General features: G+C 36.3%; 3 protein-coding genes across 7 annotated transcripts in view; 2 read left to right on the forward strand and 1 right to left on the reverse strand.

Moving 5' to 3' along the window:
* LOC127648479 (GTPase IMAP family member 7-like) lies at positions 1-4,363 on the reverse strand. 3 transcript variants are annotated; one of them, XM_052133178.1, is made up of 5 exons: positions 3,831-4,363; positions 3,414-3,503; positions 3,248-3,319; positions 3,094-3,138; positions 1-1,648 (listed from the first exon to the last, which is right to left on the reverse strand). In XM_052133178.1, exons 2-5 carry the CDS (start codon positions 3,487-3,489, stop codon positions 795-797), a joined length of 1,047 nt encoding a protein of 348 aa, XP_051989138.1. In that variant the 5' UTR covers positions 3,490-3,503; positions 3,831-4,363; the 3' UTR covers positions 1-794. The 3 variants fall into 3 exon arrangements, with proteins under 3 accessions (XP_051989138.1, XP_051989140.1, XP_051989139.1); XM_052133180.1 differs by lacking the exon at positions 3,094-3,138; XM_052133179.1 differs by lacking the exon at positions 3,831-4,363 and having other exon boundaries at positions 3,414-3,544.
* A 3,193-nt stretch (positions 4,364-7,556) lies between these two features.
* LOC127647884 (peroxisomal membrane protein PMP34-like) lies at positions 7,557-17,394 on the forward strand. The gene is made up of 9 exons (XM_052132402.1): positions 7,557-7,760; positions 8,174-8,234; positions 9,035-9,101; positions 10,496-10,647; positions 10,829-10,945; positions 11,040-11,188; positions 14,472-14,567; positions 15,134-15,219; positions 15,697-17,394. Exons 1-9 carry the CDS (start codon positions 7,686-7,688, stop codon positions 15,845-15,847), a joined length of 954 nt encoding a protein of 317 aa, XP_051988362.1. The 5' UTR covers positions 7,557-7,685; the 3' UTR covers positions 15,848-17,394.
* A 3,172-nt stretch (positions 17,395-20,566) lies between these two features.
* Positions 20,567-21,510, forward strand: part of LOC127647863 (myocardin-related transcription factor A-like) — a 69,241-nt gene continuing 68,297 nt past the window's right edge. For 2 of the 3 annotated variants that reach the window (XM_052132370.1, XM_052132368.1), the window contains exon 1: positions 20,567-20,662. The gene's annotated coding sequence lies outside the window, so the exon portion shown is untranslated. Of the gene's footprint in view, positions 20,663-20,848; positions 20,980-21,510 lie in introns of those variants that run through there. The other variant, XM_052132369.1, reaches the window with a different exon arrangement.

Genomic DNA, 21,510 nt, shown 5'->3' on the forward strand with positions numbered 1-21,510 from the left:
GAAAAATACATTTTAGACTCACAAACATTACTTTTGCAAATAGAAAAGATTAGAATAGAAGAACAGGGTACTGGCATTGCCCCCACTGAACATTGTGTTAGTTTGAGGTTACACAAAGAGACAGAAGCAATCAAGCCTAAATAGATAGAAGGATTCTCCAATTCTCTTATACACTGTACATTAATGGGAAACGTACATTAATGGGAAAACCATTGGTTTATTAACCACAAAAAGAAAAAAAAAAAAACAGATTTAAGCAGCCTAGACTGGTTTGTTGGTTTTGTTGATTAAATCTGGTTTAAGCTGGTCTCCCAGCCTGGCCAAGCTGGTGTTCAGCTGATTAAGATGCAGCCTGGAAAATGCCCCAAAACCTCTAAGTCCAGTCAACAGACTGACCAGACTGGAAGACCTGCTTAGGTTGGTTTAATCATTTTTTCTTCTCCTATTTCGTCTTCTTTTTTTCTCTGGCACAGGCTTTAAGTCACTCCAGAGAATACTGAATCCCCATTAATGGTGAGTAAATACATGAATACAAGGCACCTGAGGATGGGTTTCCCAGAAGAACGTTTTCCCAACCCTCTCCCTTCAAGTTACATAATGCACAATTCCACAATTCCTTCACCTCAGCTGGAAAAAGGTAATGCACATGGTACGGTGTGTTGATATTTTCAACTTGTTTGTCTCAGTAGCAGAAGTGTGTTGAGATTTTCAACTTGTTTGTCTCAGTAGCAGAAGTGTGTTGAGATTTTCAACTTGTTTGTGTCAGTAGCAGAAGATATTATGAGTCAGATGAATCAGTGAATAATCTGTGATTTTGTAACTAATGAGGCAGTTTTGGTGAGATTAACTGACAGAGATTTGCGTCTTTGTGGATTCTCAGCGAGTTTCCGTGCATCTTCCTCTTCTTCTCTCCAGAGTTCACACTTCTTTCTTTCTAACTCTTCTTCATCTTCATAATTCTCTTCCAACTCCCTCTCTTTTCGTGCTATCTCTTCTTCTCTCTCAGCCAGAATTTTCTCCTGTTTCTCACATATCTTTCTCTCTGAAGCTGGGTAAAAGGACGTGGTATAACAGCTTCTGGCATTGATAGCCACCAGGGTCTCAATCTTCTCCAGAAGTTTGGTCACCTGCTCAGAGTTTCCAGTCCTCTTGTTATTGAAGAACACAAATCCACCACTGCACTTGCGAATAAAGTCTCTTAGGTCTTTGTCAGAACTCGCAATGACATCATTTGGGTTTTTTCCCTCTAGACGATCTCCATGTGTAAACAGAGCAATGGTGTACTTCCAAATGTGCTTCCCGAACATGTTCTGGATTAATTTATGCATGTTCTTGTCCTCGTTGGTTAAGTTCCCCACAGGCAGAACCAGCAGAAACACATGTGGTCCTGGTCTATAGAGTGAGATAGATTTCAGGATCTCCCTAGTCACTTCCTTTTCTATTCGATTGATCCTGTTGAGTCCTGGAGTGTCGATTATTGCCACTGGTCGGCCGTTGATGCTCCCAGAAGCTCTTTCACAGAACTGAGTAACTCTGCTCAGCTGCATCTCCGTGTTGAAGGCATTCCACCTGAGGATGGTGTTTCCAGAAGAACTTTTTCCCGACCCTCTCCCTCCAAGTAACATTATGCGCAATTCCTCCACCTCAGCTGGAAAAAGGTAATGCACATGGTACAGTGTGTTGAGATTTTCAACTTGTTTGTCTCAGTAGCAGAAGATATTAATTGATTGACTGTAATACCAGCTCTCCACCACCAGAGCTTACCTCTTCAGAAAAATGGCAGAATTTCATAACATATATATACATTGATATTGGTACTAATTTCCAGTATGCTAATATTTACAATGCATGTAAAATTTGTGAATTGCCTGGCTTTTTACTGTCTAGATATGCAGGTACCAGAATTGAAATTCTCTATATATTATCTATAAATGCTCAATGCTCTAAATAGCACAAAAATAAATAAATAGCTTTCAGAAATATTTTGCATATATATATATATATATAAAATTTAATTAGATGAAAAACATTTTTATTGATACTCCTCTTTCAGAATTGTTCAGAAATGTTATCCTGGATGCCAAATTGCTTGCCATCTGTCCCGAATTAAGCTGTCACCATAGACTCAAAACATCTAGATTATGGCCAAAAGTGTCTCACTTGCAATCTGTTTTGCTGAGATCTTGTTCTCTTCAGTCGGAGGTATGTCACACTTGCCGATAAAGAATGGTGGAGGGGTGACAGACATACCAACTCACCCCAACTCTCTCTCTCTCTGATTCCCTGTCATGTGGAGCTCGCCGAAATAACAACAGGAGTATCGCGTGAGTTTACATCTTCCCCGACGTTCAAGGGATTAACGACCTCCACCTGGCAGATGCTAATGCGTACTTCATCTCTCACCTAGTGGTGATTATGTGAATGAAGCTCACACCTGAAAATCACTGGAAAAATCCATGTTTTAGCAGCGAAACGTTCAAGTGGGACCACCCGTGGCATAACTACAGGCAGTGCAGGGACTGCAGCCACACTAGGGAATGTGAAAACAACCATGGGTCCTATATCGAGAACAATCGCTATCCCGACAGTAAAGACGACTGATGGGGAGCCCCCTCACCCCCCACTCGGGAGGACGAAATCGCAGAGGTGGGTGGATAAAGAGGCAACAGATGCTTACAGTAGCAATGTGGCCAAAATAATCAAAGTTACGGCACTGGGGACCACCGCTCGGATGGATGGCGAAAAGCTTGTTCGGCGTCAATGTCACATATTTCAACAACCAAAATTCTCAAACATACCGTATTGAAGGTAAAATGCTCAGTGGGCTCAAACGTGGTGCAAAGTTGGCAACACTAGTCTGAAATGTGCCTATTACTAAACATTCAGTCTACGTTGACAGCTCACTAGATTGTGGAACAGCACATATGTTTTTGGCAATTCTGAGCATTCTTGATATTCTGATCTGATGTGTTTGGTATCCTTCATCTTATTTTTTATTTTATTACATTTTTTATTTTTTATTTTGTGTGCACCGACCTCTTTAGATTTAAACAAATCTGCTCAAGGAACACATGGAATCACGGCATTGCTTACCATGCAGGGATGGTGATTCTAAATTTGCTTTTAAGACTGGAAAATCTAAACCAGATAAAGCAGACCACAACAGACACATATTTATGTAGGCTTAATTGCTACATTATATACAGTGATGATTGGCAAAATAAATTGATCTCAAAATATGGCTTACCATGTAAGGATGGTGATTTTGAGTTTGCTTGTAGATCACATTTCACATTTTCATACAGTTCTTCTAACTCAACTAAGAAAGATATTAAACAAGTTTTAGTTATAGCATAGAGGTATGTTGAAGAAAAATCTGAATAATTATTCCATTATAGAAATCCAAACCTCACAGCTCAATGTAGAGTCCAGTTCTGAGGTTCCTTTTTCAGTCTTCAGACTGTCCCATAGAGTCTCCTCTGAAGTCATCGTCCTGTTTAATACTAAATAATTTGACCAGAAATATTCTTTCTTTTTTATCTTTCTTTCGTCATTGCTATCTGAGATATACTGCAATCATTTAAATCCTTTCCTTTTTACTTCAGTACATAAAACTCAATGTGTTTTGGGTCATAGTTACTAGAATTGATGGAACAGGTCACTTATCTTCACAATTTAGAGTATATCCTGTTTCACCAATTTAAAAAAAACAATATATATATATATTGTTTTTTTATATTGGTTATATATATATATATATATATATATATATATATATATATATACAATTGAAATTAAATTCAATGAAATATGTTAAAGAAAACACTCACAATAGTCAGAGATGAGGCTCAGATTTCTGGGTCCACCGACAGAGTATGAAAGTGCTTGAATCTGGTTTCTTTCACGTCTGGGATTTATGTTTTGTGTCTGTAAGAATTGCACCAGGCCAATAACAAGTCTTCTATCACCTATCTTCTGTCAGGCATTTTGAAGATAAGGTTTCCCTATTAGTCATGGGCTAAACATCCTTCAGCTTTAATATGCAAACTATTTCTGTAGTTTCAAGCATGGAGACACATCGCTGAGTGAAATGGGAGGGATGGTCTTTGATGTCATCACTTCCTTTTGCAAGAAGTTCTGGTTTATCCGACCAGACTCTTTAAATATTACCTTACATGTTGCTGAGGTATTCTGAGCAAATATGTGTGGCATGTGCTCTTTTGAGGAAGAACGAGGCTTTGGTGAACTTTGATGCATTTCAAACAAAAACAAAACGAATTGTCAACTGAGTTCAAAAGAGTAACCAAAGTCCTCTCTCATTGCAACAGTACCTGTACTCACCTGCTATGCTTCGTACTTTCTCTTTTTTATTGTTTGCCTACTTTGTTTATGATGCATTAAAATGTCAAATGATGTATGAGATACTGTCAAAATGTTGGCAAGTTATATGACAAACTGTCAATATATCACTGCATGTAAATGAAGTGTGTGACTTGTTTCAGGAACTGCATTCTTAGATAACATTCCCATAATGATCTGTGGATGCCATCTATTTTCAGATTTACTTTCTTTTTATTTACAGATATACTTTCTTTATAGTAGTTTTGCATTGTTCGCAAATAGGCTGTGTTAAAGAAATAAAAAAAGCAATGTAGTAGACATCTTTTTTTTAGACAAGTTTCTGCAAGTTGCAGTTGTCGTAATGACACTTCATCAAAGTTCTCCGACCTACTTGTTATCTTAGTTAACAGGGTTACCATTTTCTATGCACATTTTCTATGCACATAGTTTTAGAGTAACTCACTAATGACAATTCATAAAAATTAGTACTAGATGGCAAAACAATGAGATGTCTTATGAGTTGGTTTGTACAGAAATGCACGACTTGCACTTCCACAGAGAAAAATAAACAACCCAACAAACAATGTTATCACGATTTTTCTAAGTGTAACCCCAAACCTCACCATAAAGGGTAACCCCTTACCCAAACTCTAAATCAAACCCACATTTTTTAAATAAGAAAATGATTGTTGCATACCATGAAACAAAATACAAAATCAGAGTTTTACACCAGTTTCACACATAAACCAAACCCTAAATCTCTGCACATTTTGGTTTGTGGAACGAAATGGGGGACGCATAGAACAGGTTATTGATATATTAGTCATTTTTATTGCATAAGTAAATATGCAATGAGTAACCAAAGTTGTTCACTGACATTTCCTTTCTTAAAATAAAGTGTTGGATAGGAGGATAGCTAAAATTGTATGGCCAATATGAAATTCAGTATGTTCATTGGTCGGTCTGTACAGGAATAAAAGTTTTATTTCGCCATCTTAAGCAAATGATTGAGTTTATATAGTTGATATAGAGTTGTCATGAGACTGTGTTGGTGGAGTAGTTCAGTGTAGTTCTGTCAAGCATTGGAGTGCAGCACTGGGACAGGAAGAGCATCATGAATAGAAAATGTACATGAGGAAATGTATTACCTATGCATGCAGTCAAACCAGTGTTACACCAATACTCTTGTATGTAAACATCAACTAAGAGGTAAAAATGAAAGAGAGAAACTCAGACAGAAGGAAATTATCTGCAAGATAAATATTTTAAAGTTATTTGGAACAGGCCAACAAAAATTATTCAGGTTTCTACTTCAAAGAGTTCTCATCAAAAAATCCTCCACGTGCAGTAATGACAGCTTTGCTGATCCTTGTTATTTTAGCTGTCAGTTTGTCCAGATACCCACGTGACCTTTCACCCCACACTTCCTGTAGCACTTGTCAGAGATGTGTCTGTCTTGTCGGGCACTTCTCACGCACCTTACAGTCTAGCTGATCCCAAAAAAGCTCAATGGGTTTAAGATCCATAACACTCTTTTCCAATTATCTGCAATGTCTGTGTTTCTTTGCTCACTCTAACCTTTCTTTTTGTTTTTCTGTTTCAAAAGTGACTTTTTCTTTGCAATTCTTCCCATCAGCGCTGCTGATACAGTTCTACTCAGCAGTCATCGAGTCTGTCCTCTGCACTTCAATAACTATCTGGTTTGGTGCAGCTACGAAATCGGACATCAGAAGACTACAGAGGACAGTTCGGACTGCTGAGAGGATTATTGGTTGCCCCCTGCCCCCCCTTCAAGAACTATACACTTCCAGAGTGAGGAAAAAGGCTGTAAAAATCACTCTGGACCCCACTCACCCAGCCCACTACCTTTTTGAACTGTTGCCTTCTGGCTGACACTTCAGAGCTCTGAGCACCAGAACCGTCTGGCACAGGAACAGTTTTTTCCCTCAGGCCATCCATCTCATGAACAGTTAAAGCCGCCCCATTGAGCAATAATTATGTGCAATACACAGTTTAAGTCTATTTATATTATCTAACATATCTACTTCTGCCATTACATACATTGCTCTGTACATAATATACTGTATTTTTGTTCTTTATATAACAGATTTTTATTAGATTTGCACTACGTGTGTGTATGTGGGTATGTATGTAGGTGTGTGTCTGAGTGTCTGTACGTATATGTTCGTATATGCATATATTTTTTTTTATTATCTATGACTTGCTGCTCTTTTTGTATTGTTTTTGTATTGTTGTGCACTGGAAGCTCCTGTCACCAAGACAAATTCCTTTATGTGCAAGCATACTTGCAATAAAGCTCATTCTGATTCTGATAAGACCTGCACCCCTGAGTCTTCTCTTTACTGTTGTACATGAAACTGGTGTTGAGCAGGTAGAATTCAATGAAGCTGTCAGCGGAGGACATGTGAGGTGTCTATTTCTCAAACTAGAGACTCTGATGTACTTATCCTCTTGTTTAGTTGTACATCTGGCCTTCCACATCTCTTTCTGTCCTTGTTAGAGCAGTTCTCCTTTGTCTTTGAAGACTGTAGTGTACATCTTTATATGACATCTTCAGTTTTTCAAGCATTGTATATCCTTCATTCCTCAAAACAATGATTGCCTAGAGAAAGCCGTTTCTTTTTTCTTTTTTTGCCATTTTTGACCTAATATTGAGCTTAAGACATGCCAGTATATTGCATACTGTGGCAACTCAAAAACAAACACAAAGACTATGTTAAGCTTCATATGTTTTTTCAACTGTGTTTGATATAATGGCAAGTGATTTTCTAGTACCAAATTAGCAATTTAGCATGATTACTCAAGGATAAGGTGTTGGAGTGATGGCTGCTAGGGGGCTGTCTAGATTTGATCAAAAATGACTTTTTTCAAATAGTGATGGTGTATAGTCAGGACGTTACATCAGTAATGTCAGGACTATCCTTTGTGATCAGTTTAATGCCACTTTGGTGAATTACATTTCCTCAGCTAAACAGCTAAATCTTGTACATTATTGCAAACTTTTTTTCGCCAGTGTTTGCATATGTATATAAATTTTACATGTATAATTACCAATTATTCAGAGCTGTGGGAAAAGAAGTGGGTGTTTCTGATTGGCAAAAGAAAGCGGCGGAAAGATCAACTTTTGTCCAATCAGGGTCAAGGAGATTCCTACAAGCTTTGTCATTGGATGAAATTGACCCGGAAGTGGATACGTCTGACGGTGACAGGAAAATCTCTCCAGGAGTCACAAACAGCGGATTTCTAAACATTACATTGCGTCTCATTCTAATTAATACTTAAAAACCAAAAGCAACAGTTTGCACCAGCATCGATTGCCGAGAATGGGATCTAAAGATGTGAAACTATTGGACGTTTTTTCATACGAGAGTCTCGTGCATGCAGTCGCCGGTGCAATGGTAATAATAAACAATACATATATTTAAATGATTGTTAGGCAATTCTTCATATATTTTGGCCGTTTTCATACACTCATCTTTCAAGTCCACATTATTTATTGAGGTCTAAATCATGTATGAAGTTCTTGGAATTTCCAAATATGAAAATAGATTTTGACATTAAAACCATAAAATGTATTATAATCTCTATATGTGACTCATAAAGCGTAAAATATAATCTTATATCACGCCTTGTTTAGGCAGACCTATGGCTGAAATCATGGGACATTTAAAGAAATTATAATTCATTGACTTTAAAGTCACAGCTGCATGAAAACACATTTGACGTCACAGAGTTAAAATATTACTCCATGTGTTAACATTGAGGTAAATATATTGTGCTGTTTGATTATATTATTTTTGTTTGTTTACAGGGCAGCGTTACTGCTATGACCGTTTTCTTTCCTCTTGACACCGCTCGACTCAGGCTGCAAGGTACAAAAGTAAAACTGGTCCACATACTTGCAGCCATTTAAAGGGATAGTTCACCCAAAAATTTAAATGCTCTCATCATTTTCTCACATTCATGCCATCTGAGATCTGTTTGACTTTATTTCTTCTGCAGAACACAAATTTTTTTTAAAGAATATTTCAGCTCTATAGGTCCATTTAATGCATGTGAATGCTGACCAGAACTTTGAATCTCTAAAAAGCACTTAAAGGCAGCATAAAAGTACTCCATATAACTCCAGTTGTTTAATCCATGTCTTCTGAAGTGATCCAATCAGTTTTGGGTGAGAACAGACCAAAATGTAAATCCTTTCTCACTATAAATCTTGACATCAGTAGTCTCCTTAGCGATCATGATTTCAAGCTTGATTATTGAACTTCCTAGCAGCATCTAGCGCTCTGTGCATGTGTCAAGCACTAGGATGTGTAATTAAGCTTGAAATCATGATCTTGCCGAGCGACTGCAATGGCAAGATGTACATTAAGGATTTATAGTTTGGTCTGATCTCACCCACACCTCTCATATTGCTTCTAAAGACATGGATTACACCACTGGAGTATGGATTACTTTTATACTGCGTTTTTTTTTCTCTTCTTCTTCTCACTTGTATTGTCAGTACCTACAGAACTGAAATATTCTTCTAAAAGAAGAAATAAAGTCTGGGATGGCATGAGGGTGTGTAAAAGATGAGAGAATTTTAATTTCTGGGTGAACTATCCCTTTAATATTATATAGCTGAGTTTACTGTTTGTGGTCATTTAATGTATGTAATTTTTCTTTGCAGTTGATGACAAGAGGAAAGCCACGTCCACTCCAGCCATTCTAGCTGAGATCATGAAGGAGGAGGGTCTGTAAGTCATTAAACATGCACTGAAAACCTTTTAGAAAACATTACTCAACAGCTGAGACTATGTGTTTTATTGTGAGTCATTAACTACCTTTATATCCAAGGATTTTGGAAAAAGTTTTAGCGCATCAAAATAAAGCTGATGGAAACGCACATTTCTAAAATGTCACAAATGTCGACATAATATTTTTCCGTTTAACTCAAGCGCATAAACGGCATGTCGATACATCAAATGTCGTGAAAAACTGGTTTGGAAACACTTTTTTCGATAAAATTGGCATTAACGCAAAAATGTAGTATCACATGACAGAGTTTGCCCCAATTGTTAGCCTGTGTTAATCATGACGTCAGTATTGAAAGCCAATTTATAAGTACATGATTATGGATTGATCTTTATGGCATATGGAGCCGATCTGCAAACATGACACTTCCAGGAGGGCCAACACAAATATCTTGTGCACGTTGAACAAATGAATGGCCACTGTTTGCGAGTAATTTAATCGCTGTATCCATCCGTTTATTTATTAAAATGTATTTTCCACACCATTCAAAATAATAGACGGCAGTCATGGAATTAGCCCACAAAACATAAAACATATCATTTCTGTGCACAAAAAAGAGTTTTGACTTAAAAATAAATACACAATACTACGAGAAAAGCATCAGTGCTTTTTTTTTTTTTTTTTTGGAACACTTACAGCCCAATTTTATTAAATTATTGTTTAGTTTTACTTCAAGAGACAAAATTCTCTGTATTAAATAAAATAAATAGTTTTTTTCTTTAATATCTGTGCACACCACATATACACCGACTGATGGTCCTTATACTGAGACAGAATGTTTCCCCCACTACTTTTGCCGGCAGGACGACAGCTTGAACCGGGCCATGATGAACCGCTTTCGGGTTGGAACCGGTGCCAACCTGCAATAGGCACAACATCAGGACCAATATTGCAATCCTATCAGAAGGGCAACTCCTCCTCTTCTGATTGCTTACTGTCATTTTAATTAACAAATAAAAGCAGACTAATTTCAATGAATTGTCTCAATACTCTCCCCAGTTTACCCAAACTTCTGGGAAGCGAATTAGCGATAAACACACATTTCTGAATGGAAACAGCTTCAGGGCAGATTTCTTTTGCGCTAAACCAAATCTTATGCGACAAATTGTTTTTTAGGAATGACGTCATCACGCACGCCATTTTTATCGATAAAAGGAAATTTGAATGGAAACAGACTGAAGACTTTTTTTTGCTTTTTGACTTCATAAGCACACAATAGCGTGAAAGGTGAATCGAAACTAGGCTATTGACTATGGCTGATCTCCCCCCTGTGGTTGTGGTAGCAATCAAAGTGTTGTTAGTGACTAACTAATTTTGTTTCACTCTCACTCTCCAGGTTAGCTCGATATAGAGGCTGGTTTCCAGTTATCTGCAGTCTCTGCTGCTCGAACTTCGTTTACTTCTACTGTTTCCATAGTCTGAAGGCCACCTGGCTACAAGGTCAGAGGTCAACGCCCGGACGAGACCTTATCATTGGCATCTTTGCAGGTTTACTGATTTAAAAAGCATTTAATATGTTTTCTGAAATAAACCAGTTAATGAAAATAGACATTTAGTGCACTCTGTTTCTCCCTATACTTCCACTGTGTACGTGTGACATATGCAGTATTTGAAAATTACGTTTGTCACAGCGTTCACATGACACTTGACTCATCTGTGATGAATTTAGGTGTAGTGAATGTCCTTGTAACCACTCCGCTCTGGGTGGTCAATACCAGACTCAAACTGCAGGGGGCGAAATTCAGAAATGAGGACATACAGCCCACACACTACAAAGGAATTATCGGTAAAACACATCAGGCATGGCATATAAATAATTAATATCTGTTTTAAGTGATTACTTCAGTAGATGATCTTTCTTTCTGTTTCCTTCTCTCTAGATGCATTTGCGCAGATCATACAGCAGGAAGGAGTGGGAGCGTTGTGGAATGGTACCTTTCCCTCCCTGCTGCTGGTGATGAATCCGGCTGTGCAGTTCATGATATATGAGGGTCTTAAGAGGCAGCTTATGAGAGGAGTGCACAGAGAGGTCAGGCCAGCACACTTCACTCAAGACTACTCTTCCATCGGGTCCGATACCACTCTCATGTACTTGTACTCATGCTCGTAAAACTCATCCAATGCCATATGACGTGCAGATGTCATTCCATAAACATTCAACGTACAAAATAGGCAAAGGCTGTTATTTAGTGAGATAAGTGTATAGTTAGCTTGTGCTGCGCTTGTAATTGTGAGGAGCTGGTGTTGTGCTGACGCCGGCTGCTCATAACTTTTAGAGCTCCTTGGCTCATATACAGAAAACACCACCAAGAGCACTGTGTTGCAGTTGTTTGTTGCAGATAAAAGCGAGCAGAGCACTACTTCACTTTGTAGCATGAGCACATACACACTACATATTTATTTAATTAACTGCCTTTTGAGGTTTAATAATCACACTGGGTCTTGTAGCAAGCTGCGTTTCCAGAGGTAAGAAACTAGTCAAAAACACACAAACACTTCAAAATAAAAGCTTCCGTCAAAATAAAAGCTCAATTTAAATGGATAGAAGTACAACAGAAATATTTCACAACTGCATAGTTATGTAAAATTCACTTTAATGCTACTATTAGTACAACTAATTATAATAATAAATTTATAGTAAATGTATTATATTTAAGTAATATCGCATCTGTGATGCTCTGTTATGCAGCACTTTATTTGACCATAAAAACTCCAGTGTTGTATTTTGGATTGTGCTGTGAGGTTCTGTATAAAAAGCAAAGCATTATTAAGAAAATTAATTGTTATATTTTTATTTGATTAAAGTTTGAATTAATGTATATAGATACCATTTTGATGCTAAAATTTAAATTAACTGTTGATATGGAATACAGAAAAAAAAGGACCGAAAAGGAAGTATCGGTACTCGTTCTCCAAAAAATGGTATTGGGACATCCCTATTCATTATCTTTTGTTGTGTAAACATAAACATTTTAGGTTACAATGTTGGGTAACACTTTACAATTGGGTTACATTTGTTAAAGGGAAAGTTCACCCAAACATTCTATTATCATTTATTCACCCTCATGATATCCTAAGTGTGTACGACTTTATTTCTTCACCAGAACACATTTGAAGAAAAATAGCTCCACTCAGGTAGGTCCTTAAATGTAAGTGGATGGGGATCTGATTTTTGAAGCTCCAAAAATCACAGACAGTCAGCATAAACGTCATCCATACGAATCCAGTGATTAAATTAATGTCTTCTAAAGTCACGATCGCTTTTGGTGCAAAAAAATATCAATATTTAAGTACCTTTTTTAACTCTAAATCACTCTTTCAGTCAGAATCGGTATGTGCGTGTAACATACAGTAATTGCATTGACATTATAAACGCATGACTTTTTTGGAGCTTAAAAAATCAGATCAGCATTTGCTTACATTTAAAGGTCCTGCTGAGATATTTTCAATTTTTCTTCAAATGTGTTCTGGTGAAGACAGAAAGTAATACACACCTGGGATATATTGAGTGTGAGTAAATAATGAGAGAATTTTAATCTATTCCTTGAACATTAGTTACAAACAATGAACAATACTTTTACAGGATGTATTAATGTTTGTTAATGTTAATTTCAACACTTAGAAATGCATCATTAAAACATAGGAAATACAAAATTAACTAACAATAAGCCATTGTATTGATCAATCAATCATTTCTGTAATAAAATATGGTTCCTTGTTAGTTCATGATTCCTAACGCATTCACAAATTTTTCATTTTGTATGAATTTATAAGAGAAAATATTTTATGTGCTGTGATGGTCACTATTTTGCCTTCACTCATTTTAAAAGGTCCTGTGGTTTGACAAATAATTTTTTTTGTTAATACTCCATGTAGTCTCTCATTTAAAGGGATAGTTCACTCAGAAATGGCAATTCTGTCCTCATTTACCCTCATGTTCTTCAGATCCTATATGACTTTCTTTTCTCTATGGAATATAAAAGACAATGTTACGCAGAATGACAGCCTCAGTCACCATTCACTTTAATGTATGGTAAAGTGATGCGATTAAATTGCACGGTGACTAAGGCTGTCATCGTGCCTATCATTATATTTTATGTTGTATTAATTAAAGAAAGTCCTAAGTGTTTGGGAACAACATGAAGGTGAGTAAATGATGACAGAATTGCCATTTCTGAGTGAACTATCCCTTTAAAACTTAATTTCAACATTCATCTTGAACAGATGAATAGACTGCATATATTGCATGATATAAACAGATGAGCCAGTTCACAAGATCTTTGTTGTCTGTGAGACGGGAGCAACCATATGATATTCAAGTTTGCACAGATGATGATTTGAATTGGAGTCACTCATTCAGATCTTGAGTGGGTCTATGCAGCATCTGCCGAGTAAGACTAAATGACTCCACGCACGGCTGTAGACATGTGCATTGTTACCATAGAAACATTGCTGGTAACAGCAAAATTATTATGAAAATACATGGCAACCATTGATGATGTCACAGATCATTTATGTTTAAATTCTGCACAGAAAATATCAGTGTTTCTCAAACGCAGTTAAATGACTTCAAAAGTGATAATGTTGTTAAAGGAATAGTTGACCCAAAAATGAAAAATCTCTCATCATTTACTCACGCTCATGCCATCCCTGATGTGTTTGACTTTCTTTATTCAACAGAATACAAATATAGATTTTTAGAAGAATGTTTCAGCTCTGTAGGTCCATACAATGCAAGTGAATGGTGAACAAAAAGCACACAAAGGAAACATAAAAGTAATCCATATGACTACTTGTTTAATCCATGTTTTCTAAAGCGATCTGGGTGAGAACAGACCAAAATGCTCCTTTTTCACTATAAATCTCGACATCAGCCGTCTCCTTGGTGATCGTGATTTCAAGCTCGATTACACTTGCTAGCACCATATAGCACTCTGTACGCATCAAGCACTAGGAAGTGTAGTTGAACTTTAAATCATGATCATGTACAGTTAAAAAAAGTTATATTTTAGTCTGTTTTCAACCCCAAAAAATTCTGTCCACCATTCACTTGCATTGTAAGGACCTACAGAGCTGAGAAAATCTTCTAAAAATCTTACTTTGTGTTCTGCAGAAGAAAGAAACTCATACACATCTGAGATGCAATGAGGGTGTTTTTTTATATATACATTTTTGGGTGAACTATCCCTTTAACAGTATGAATGAGTTTGCAATGAGTGGTTGCTATCGTGTCCGTATACCCAAATGTTGTTGATGTCATCTTCTAAAGGTTGATTTAAATTTTCACGTTGTTGTGTCTTAATTTTTCATAGCTTTCATCTCTGGAGGTGTTTCTTATTGGAGCCATTGCCAAGGCGATAGCTACCACAATAACTTACCCACTTCAGACAGTTCAGTCGGTTCTGCGGGTAAGACATCTACTTTTTTGCCTTGTGTATGTTTGTATTATATGTAGAGTGGTGGTGGCGTAGCGGGCTAAAGCACATAACTGTTAATCAGAAGGTTGCTGGTTCGATCCCCACAGCCACCACCATTGTGTCCTTGAGCAAGGCACTTAACTCCAGGTTGCTCCGGGGGGATTGTCCCTGTAATAAGTGCACTGCACAAATGCATAAATGTAAATGTATTCCTTTGCACAAGCTTCTACTATTCAGTGTGTTAAACCACACTCGCTTGAGCATCATCATTAATACTATTGCTCATCCGTAAAGAGATAGTTCACCATAAAATGAAAATTCTGTCATAATTTACTAACCCTTATGTTGTTCCAAATCCATATGACACACTTTCTTCCATAGAGCATAAAAGGAGATGTTAGGCTGAATATTAGCCTCAGTCACCATTTACTTTCATTGCATATTTTTTCCATTCAATGACTGTGGGCTGCACAACGCTCACATTTTTCAGTAAATTAAAAAAACGTTTTTTAGTTTTTTGTGTTTGTGTAATGTTATAATTTGTCTGTTGTGTTTAGTTTGGACAGCACGGGCAGACCAGAGAACATTACAAACTACTGAACAGCCTGAGATCTGTCATGTATCTGCTCATCAATAGAGTCAGGTACAACATGCACGCACATACACACTTAAAGGGATAGTTAACCCAAAAATGAAAATTATGTCATCATTTACTCACCCTCATGTTGTTCCAAACCTTTATGACTTTTTCTGTACAACACAGGAGATTTTTTTTTTTTGTGTTTCACAGAGTAAAGTCAAATGGTTTTGGAACAACATGAGGGTGAGTAAATGATGACAGACCTTTCATTTTTTTGTGTACTATTCCTTCAACCAACAGTAGACAGAAAGAGATATTTTCTGAGATAAAGTTTTTGATCCCAGAGGAGGATTTCAGGATATTTTGACACATTTCACTTTAATAAACTATGTTGCAAATATTTAGTTCTCTGCAGATCATTCTGAGTACCTATGCTGTCACAGAAGTTAGTTTCAAATGAAAGTGACTCATTGGCTGCTTTTGACATTGAATTCCTGGTCGCACACTGAGGTGATGTATTTGTTGATTGATTTACTGTAGGAAGTGGGGCATGCTGGGATTGTTTAAAGGCCTGGAGGCGAAGCTTCTTCAGACGGTCCTCACTGCTGCGCTGATGTTCTTACTGTACGAGAAGATTGCTAGCGCCACCTTCAGGGTCATGGGTGTCAAACGTCCGGTGACATCCCACTGATCTCCAACAGGCCTTTTATGATATCACTAATATCATAGGAACTTTCATAGGCTGCGCTGAGTATGTATGTGTTATGAGTGGTGGTCGACCAATTATTGGTGTTTTTATGGCCAATGCTGATGTTTGGAGAATGTTAATACGTACACAAATTATCACTTATTTTACACAGTATTTACTCAAAATGCACTAAAGGAGTTTGAAAACAGAGATTGTTTCTCTGTTGACAAGGCTGTTGGTAGATTATGTCATTGTAATTGCCATTTTACCTTAATAATGACTAAAGAATTACCAAAACTTGAGCTAGTACTGAAATTTAAAGGGATAGTTCTCTCCTCATTTACTCCCCCTCGTGCCATCCCAGATGTTTTTGACTTTCTCTCTTCTGCTGAACACAAATGAAGATTTCTAGAAGAATATTTCAGCTCTGTAGGTCCATTCAATCCAAGTGAATGGTGACCAAAACTTTGAAGCTCCAAAAAGCACATAAAGGCAGAATAAAAGTAAAGACTCCGGTGGTTTAATCCATGTCTTCAGAAGAAATATGATAGGTGTGGGTGAGAAACAGATCAATATTTAAGTCCTCCTTTTTACTATGTGCTTTTTGTGTTTCAAAGTTTTGGACCCTGTTGATTTGCTTTGTAAGGACCTACAGTGCTGAGATATTTTTCTAAAAATCTTTGCTTGTGTTCTGCAGAAGAAAGAAAGCCATACACATCTGGAATGGCCTAAGCATGAGTAAGCAATGAGGGAATTATAATTTGTGGTTGAACTATTCCTTTAATTCCTGCTAGGTTGCTTTTTATGTAGGCTTTTTGAAAGAACATTTCATTGAAAATATGGACTTCTATAACCAGCAAATCTGGGCTTGTATACATAGTGTCAAATAGGAAAAGGTCCTTGTCAAGTATTTTTCTGTGATCAACAATAGAACCTGGTCTTGGATCAGCCCTGCTGCGTACGTCATATATGGCAACAACCTCAGGACTGTTTTTTCTTGTTCTGTGTAAGTAATACTTGATTTTACTTGGAAACACTACCCACTGTAACTGCAACTGACCATTAACCTAAAAGGTTTAGAGTCTGAACTTTAAAACCATCTAATTTCACTATGCGTAATAAGAGGTTGTGGAATAACCAGTTAGTGAGCAAACTTAATCAGAAACATCACATCTCTATTTTGAATGTTACTAAAAGTGCATTTGTACAAAGATGCTGAGAATTATTTTCAGGCTTTTTAAAAGGTCTTGCTCAGCACTAATGTTCACACTGCAGTGCACATATGGTGAATCACCATCATGCATTGTAGAACAGGAACAGTTATACAAGTGTATGCCTGTAGATATGTTTTTGTTTTTCTCGATTGTTAGAACTATTCTCTAATCTAGTGTATCAGATTGTTGTTTCATGTATTTAATAATCACAAACTCAGTCATTTAGATGAAAGAGTTTCATTCATAAATGAATGATCTAAATTAATGCAGGATAAATTGATGTATTTTAATAAATAATATTGAATATTTATGTACTTGTTACTTAAGGGAATAAACATCTGAAACTCAGAAGTCACACATTTTTACCAGTCAGGAAAACAGACTACAAATCTTGGTGGCAGTACTTTACCTTTATTTGTGTATGCACATGAAAAAGGGAAGGTTGTTTTTAAACTAAATGAGTTCAAATAGGGTTAGAAAGAATTGTATGTTTCTTGGGTGCAAACTATATGGAAATGTTGGCATCTTAAAGTTACTTCTAGTCTCGGTGTTTAATATTCTTTGCTTTTTGGTGTGTAAATCACCATTCATCATTTTGACACACTAATTTAAATGTGGAAAACTTTCTTTCCCTGTGTGACATGCTAGTAAAAATGCGCCATAATCACGTTCAGTATATAAACGGCCGCTGGCGTTTCTTTTGAAACTGACAGATTTCTCTGATCAGCAATTTATCCCACTTAAAATGATTTAACATCGTTGAAATTCACTGGACAAATGTTGCAAGCTAAAAGTTCTCGTCCTCTTGGGGGCGCATGAATGTCCTGATGCTAAATTGTCCATTGAGCAGCATTAAAGAGATAGTCACTCAAAAATTTTAAATAAGATTTTTAGACAAATATCTCAGCTCTGTAGGTCCATACAATGCAAGGGAGAATGGTGAGCTAAACTTTGAAGCTTCAAAAAGCACAAAGGCAGCATAAAAGTAATCAAAATGACTAGTAGTTTAATCCATGTTTTCTAAAGCAATCTGGGTGAGAACAGACCAAAATGTAACTCATTTTTCACTACATCTGGCATCTGGAAACAAATGGGTTACTAGGCTGCCTTTGTGTGCTATTAGGTGCTTCACAGTGTTGGTCACCATTCACTTAAATTGAATGGACCTAAATAGCTTTTTTTCCTTTAAAAATCTGCACCTATGTTCTGCAGAAGAAAGTCATACAAATGATGTGAGAATTTTCATTTTTGGGTGAACTATTCCTATAATATCTCATATTTGTACTCTAGGAGATATTCTTGCTTAAACATTTTAATTCCAATTATCGATACCTAACAGACAAATAGAAATCCGCCTGAGGAAGCTCTATAAAATTATTTCTTATAAATAAAATACTAATAAAAAAACTGTAAACAAACACAACTCCCAGCAAATACAATATTTCCCCCCTTAAGATAGTTTATGGTTCCCATTTGATTTTTGTTTGTTTTTCAGTGCCAACGCCTAACATTCTAGGAACGTTCTTTTTGGGTTTTATTTTTTTAAAACCACAAATGACCCTGTCCCATAACATTCTTGGAACCAAAAATGGTTAATTGGGCTGTAATTGCTTCATCCTGGCCAGTGCTGAGAAGAATAAGTTCAACGCAGTGTGCTTAACTTCAGACCTATAATTAACAACATTAAAGGGAGATTTAATGTATGGCTTCAAAGAGATTTATCCCTGAATGGAAGGGTCTTACTGTCTAAAGCAGAAGGGATATCAAGATCTGTTTATGTGTCTTTAGCTTTAGATATGCCATCTATACAAGGAATTAGACAAAATGTTATTTAATTTTTTATGGAGAAACAGACAACATTATTTGAGAAAGGACATTTTATGTAAGCAAAAGAGTAAAGGTGGGTTATCTGTGCTTACCTTTTGAAACCTTGAATAATACATTTAAGGTTAATTGGTTAATTAAATTCATGAAAGAAAAGGACAGCATGTGCTACACATTTCCAAAGTATGTGTTTGATATGTTGGGTGGCATAGATCTTTTGTTGAGATCTGATTATAAAATTGACAAACTACCTGTGAAATTATACATTTCACAAACAAGCTTTATTAGCTTGGATGCTGGTGTTTAAGCACAATTTTTCCCCAAATAAATATATTATTTGGAATAATAGAAGTATTCAATATAAAAATAGATCTCTCTTCTATAAAAGCTGGTATGAAAATAATATTGTGTTAGTTAGACAACTTTTAAATTTTTTAAAACATCAATTTGTTAACTTATATTGAATTCTTGGATAAATTTGGGTTTCCAGTTACACCAAAAGATTATGCTGTTGTGTTTGATGCCATACCCCAGCAGGTTACACATTTTATAAGAGCTTGTGGAAGTGATATTTCTGAGACAATATATGTTAAAGACAGCATGTTTATAGGAGATATTAATATCCTTAAACACCATTGTACCAATAAACATATTAGGAATATTTTAATAGGCGAAACAGCTACTCATAAAAGTTCATTGTGGACTAAAGCTTGGAATATCTGTGAAAAATATTGTTTAAATAATAAAGTAAAAGAGGTTACATTCAAAGTTTTACATGGTATATATCCAGCTAAAGGTGTATTAGAGAGATTTAATTTGGATTTTGATTATTTCTATGATTTTTGCTCAACAGAAAATAATCTTTTTTGTAATTGTGTATAGTCTGTATAAGTTTTTTGGGTGGATATGGAAAATGTTATCAGAAGAAAAACCAAAATGATAGTCAAACTAAATAATTTTGATATATGTATATATTATTCCAATTAAAATAATAATAATAATTAGATTTTTCTTATTATTTTGGGGAAGTTCCACATACATAAGAAGAAATGGTCAGGATCCAAGCCAAATTTCATTCATTTTCTCCAGGAGATCAAGAACTACAGCACCTGTTTGGAGAATATTGTCATCAAAAAAAGCAAAAAAGACTTGTATTTTTCGTGGTTATTTTTGTTATTATTATTTAGGAATTCATTTTTTGTACACACTGGTATATTTTGTACATATTTGTATACTATTGTATATTATGATCTGTTAATAAAAAAAAAATCAAAAGAAAAAAGAAGTTAAAAAGCGGCATGGGCAGTAAATTACACCTATAAATACACAGATAAACTTTAATAGCAATTTAATCGGAAATACACTGAAAAATAGGATACATATAATTTAGACCCATCGTATCTGGCCAATTTTAGACACTAGTTGGTATTCATGAACGCCGTTATTTAATAAACACTGTTTTATGTGCTAATAGCTACTGCCCACAACGGAGAGGCTGTAAGCAAACCGGTGAGCATTTTCATTGGTCTACTAATTTCTTCGGTGACAGACGAGATGCAAGGCGATTGGCTTAGAATGTCAACGAGAAACCATACGCCGACGGTTATCTGAATGATCCGATTGGTCATTGCCAACGTCAATCTGCAGGGTAGTCTCTTACTATTGGATGAGTCTTAAACTAGGCGGGTTTCCTGTTTAAGTTTACTGGATATCGTAAACAAATACAGTTGAGTGCAGATCATTGGAATACTAATAGATGAGATGCGCCAACCAACGTAAAGTAAGGCAACTTTATTTATTTATGATGTTAAAGCTTTCGTTTGTTGCGCAGTCTTTTATTCGTGTAGTTTCCTGCATGTTTAAGCTCGCTGGAAGTTGTATTGTTTAGTTGTGAGCAGCAGCACATGGAGTGAGTTGGTTTGTTAATGAGCTACTGTGCCACATGTTTGCAGGGTAAGGAAGCCTCTTGTTTCGATCAGTTAAAGGCTTGACTAAAGGTCTATAAGAGATACAGACCTGCTTGGTAACACTGGGGCATTGGAGGTTGTCTGTGGTCCTGATGCTGTGGAGGTGGGACTGTTATGTAACATCTATCAGGTTTGAGATGGAGTCTTCTGCTATTCTGTATTTAATCCATCTGTAGGTTGGTTTTCCCATTATGCTTTCTGTAAGTGCTAGTGATAAAATGTATTTCCAAGGTCTGGAGTTGGAATAGTTTAAAACATTGCGCATGCTGACTTGTTATTTGTCTTCCAGACTGTGTTGATGGAAGACAAAAGGCTGTTGTTAGGTGTCTGTTGACAGATTCGACTCCCTATGGTGTTTTTTTAAGTGTGAACAAAGTACCATGTTATTACCATGTTTTTTATTTTTCCTGACATGTCACCAAACCATGGTTTTGTTTGACACATATACCATGCTGATTATTTGTGTTAGTGCCATGGTATTACAAATCTACTGTTTGATGGTAACACCACAGTACTACTGTAATGCTTAAAGATCAAATCAATATTCATTTGAACCAATTAAAAATGTTATACATGCAGCATTGAGTCATAAACAGTAGTTTAGCATCCTGTTTTGCATTAATTATACAAATGGCAGTTAATGGTTTGACCATTCAAATTA

The sequence above is a fragment of the Xyrauchen texanus genome, chromosome 8 (assembly GCF_025860055.1).
Source record: "Xyrauchen texanus isolate HMW12.3.18 chromosome 8, RBS_HiC_50CHRs, whole genome shotgun sequence".
In the NCBI taxonomy this organism is placed as follows: Eukaryota; Metazoa; Chordata; class Actinopteri; order Cypriniformes; family Catostomidae; genus Xyrauchen; species Xyrauchen texanus.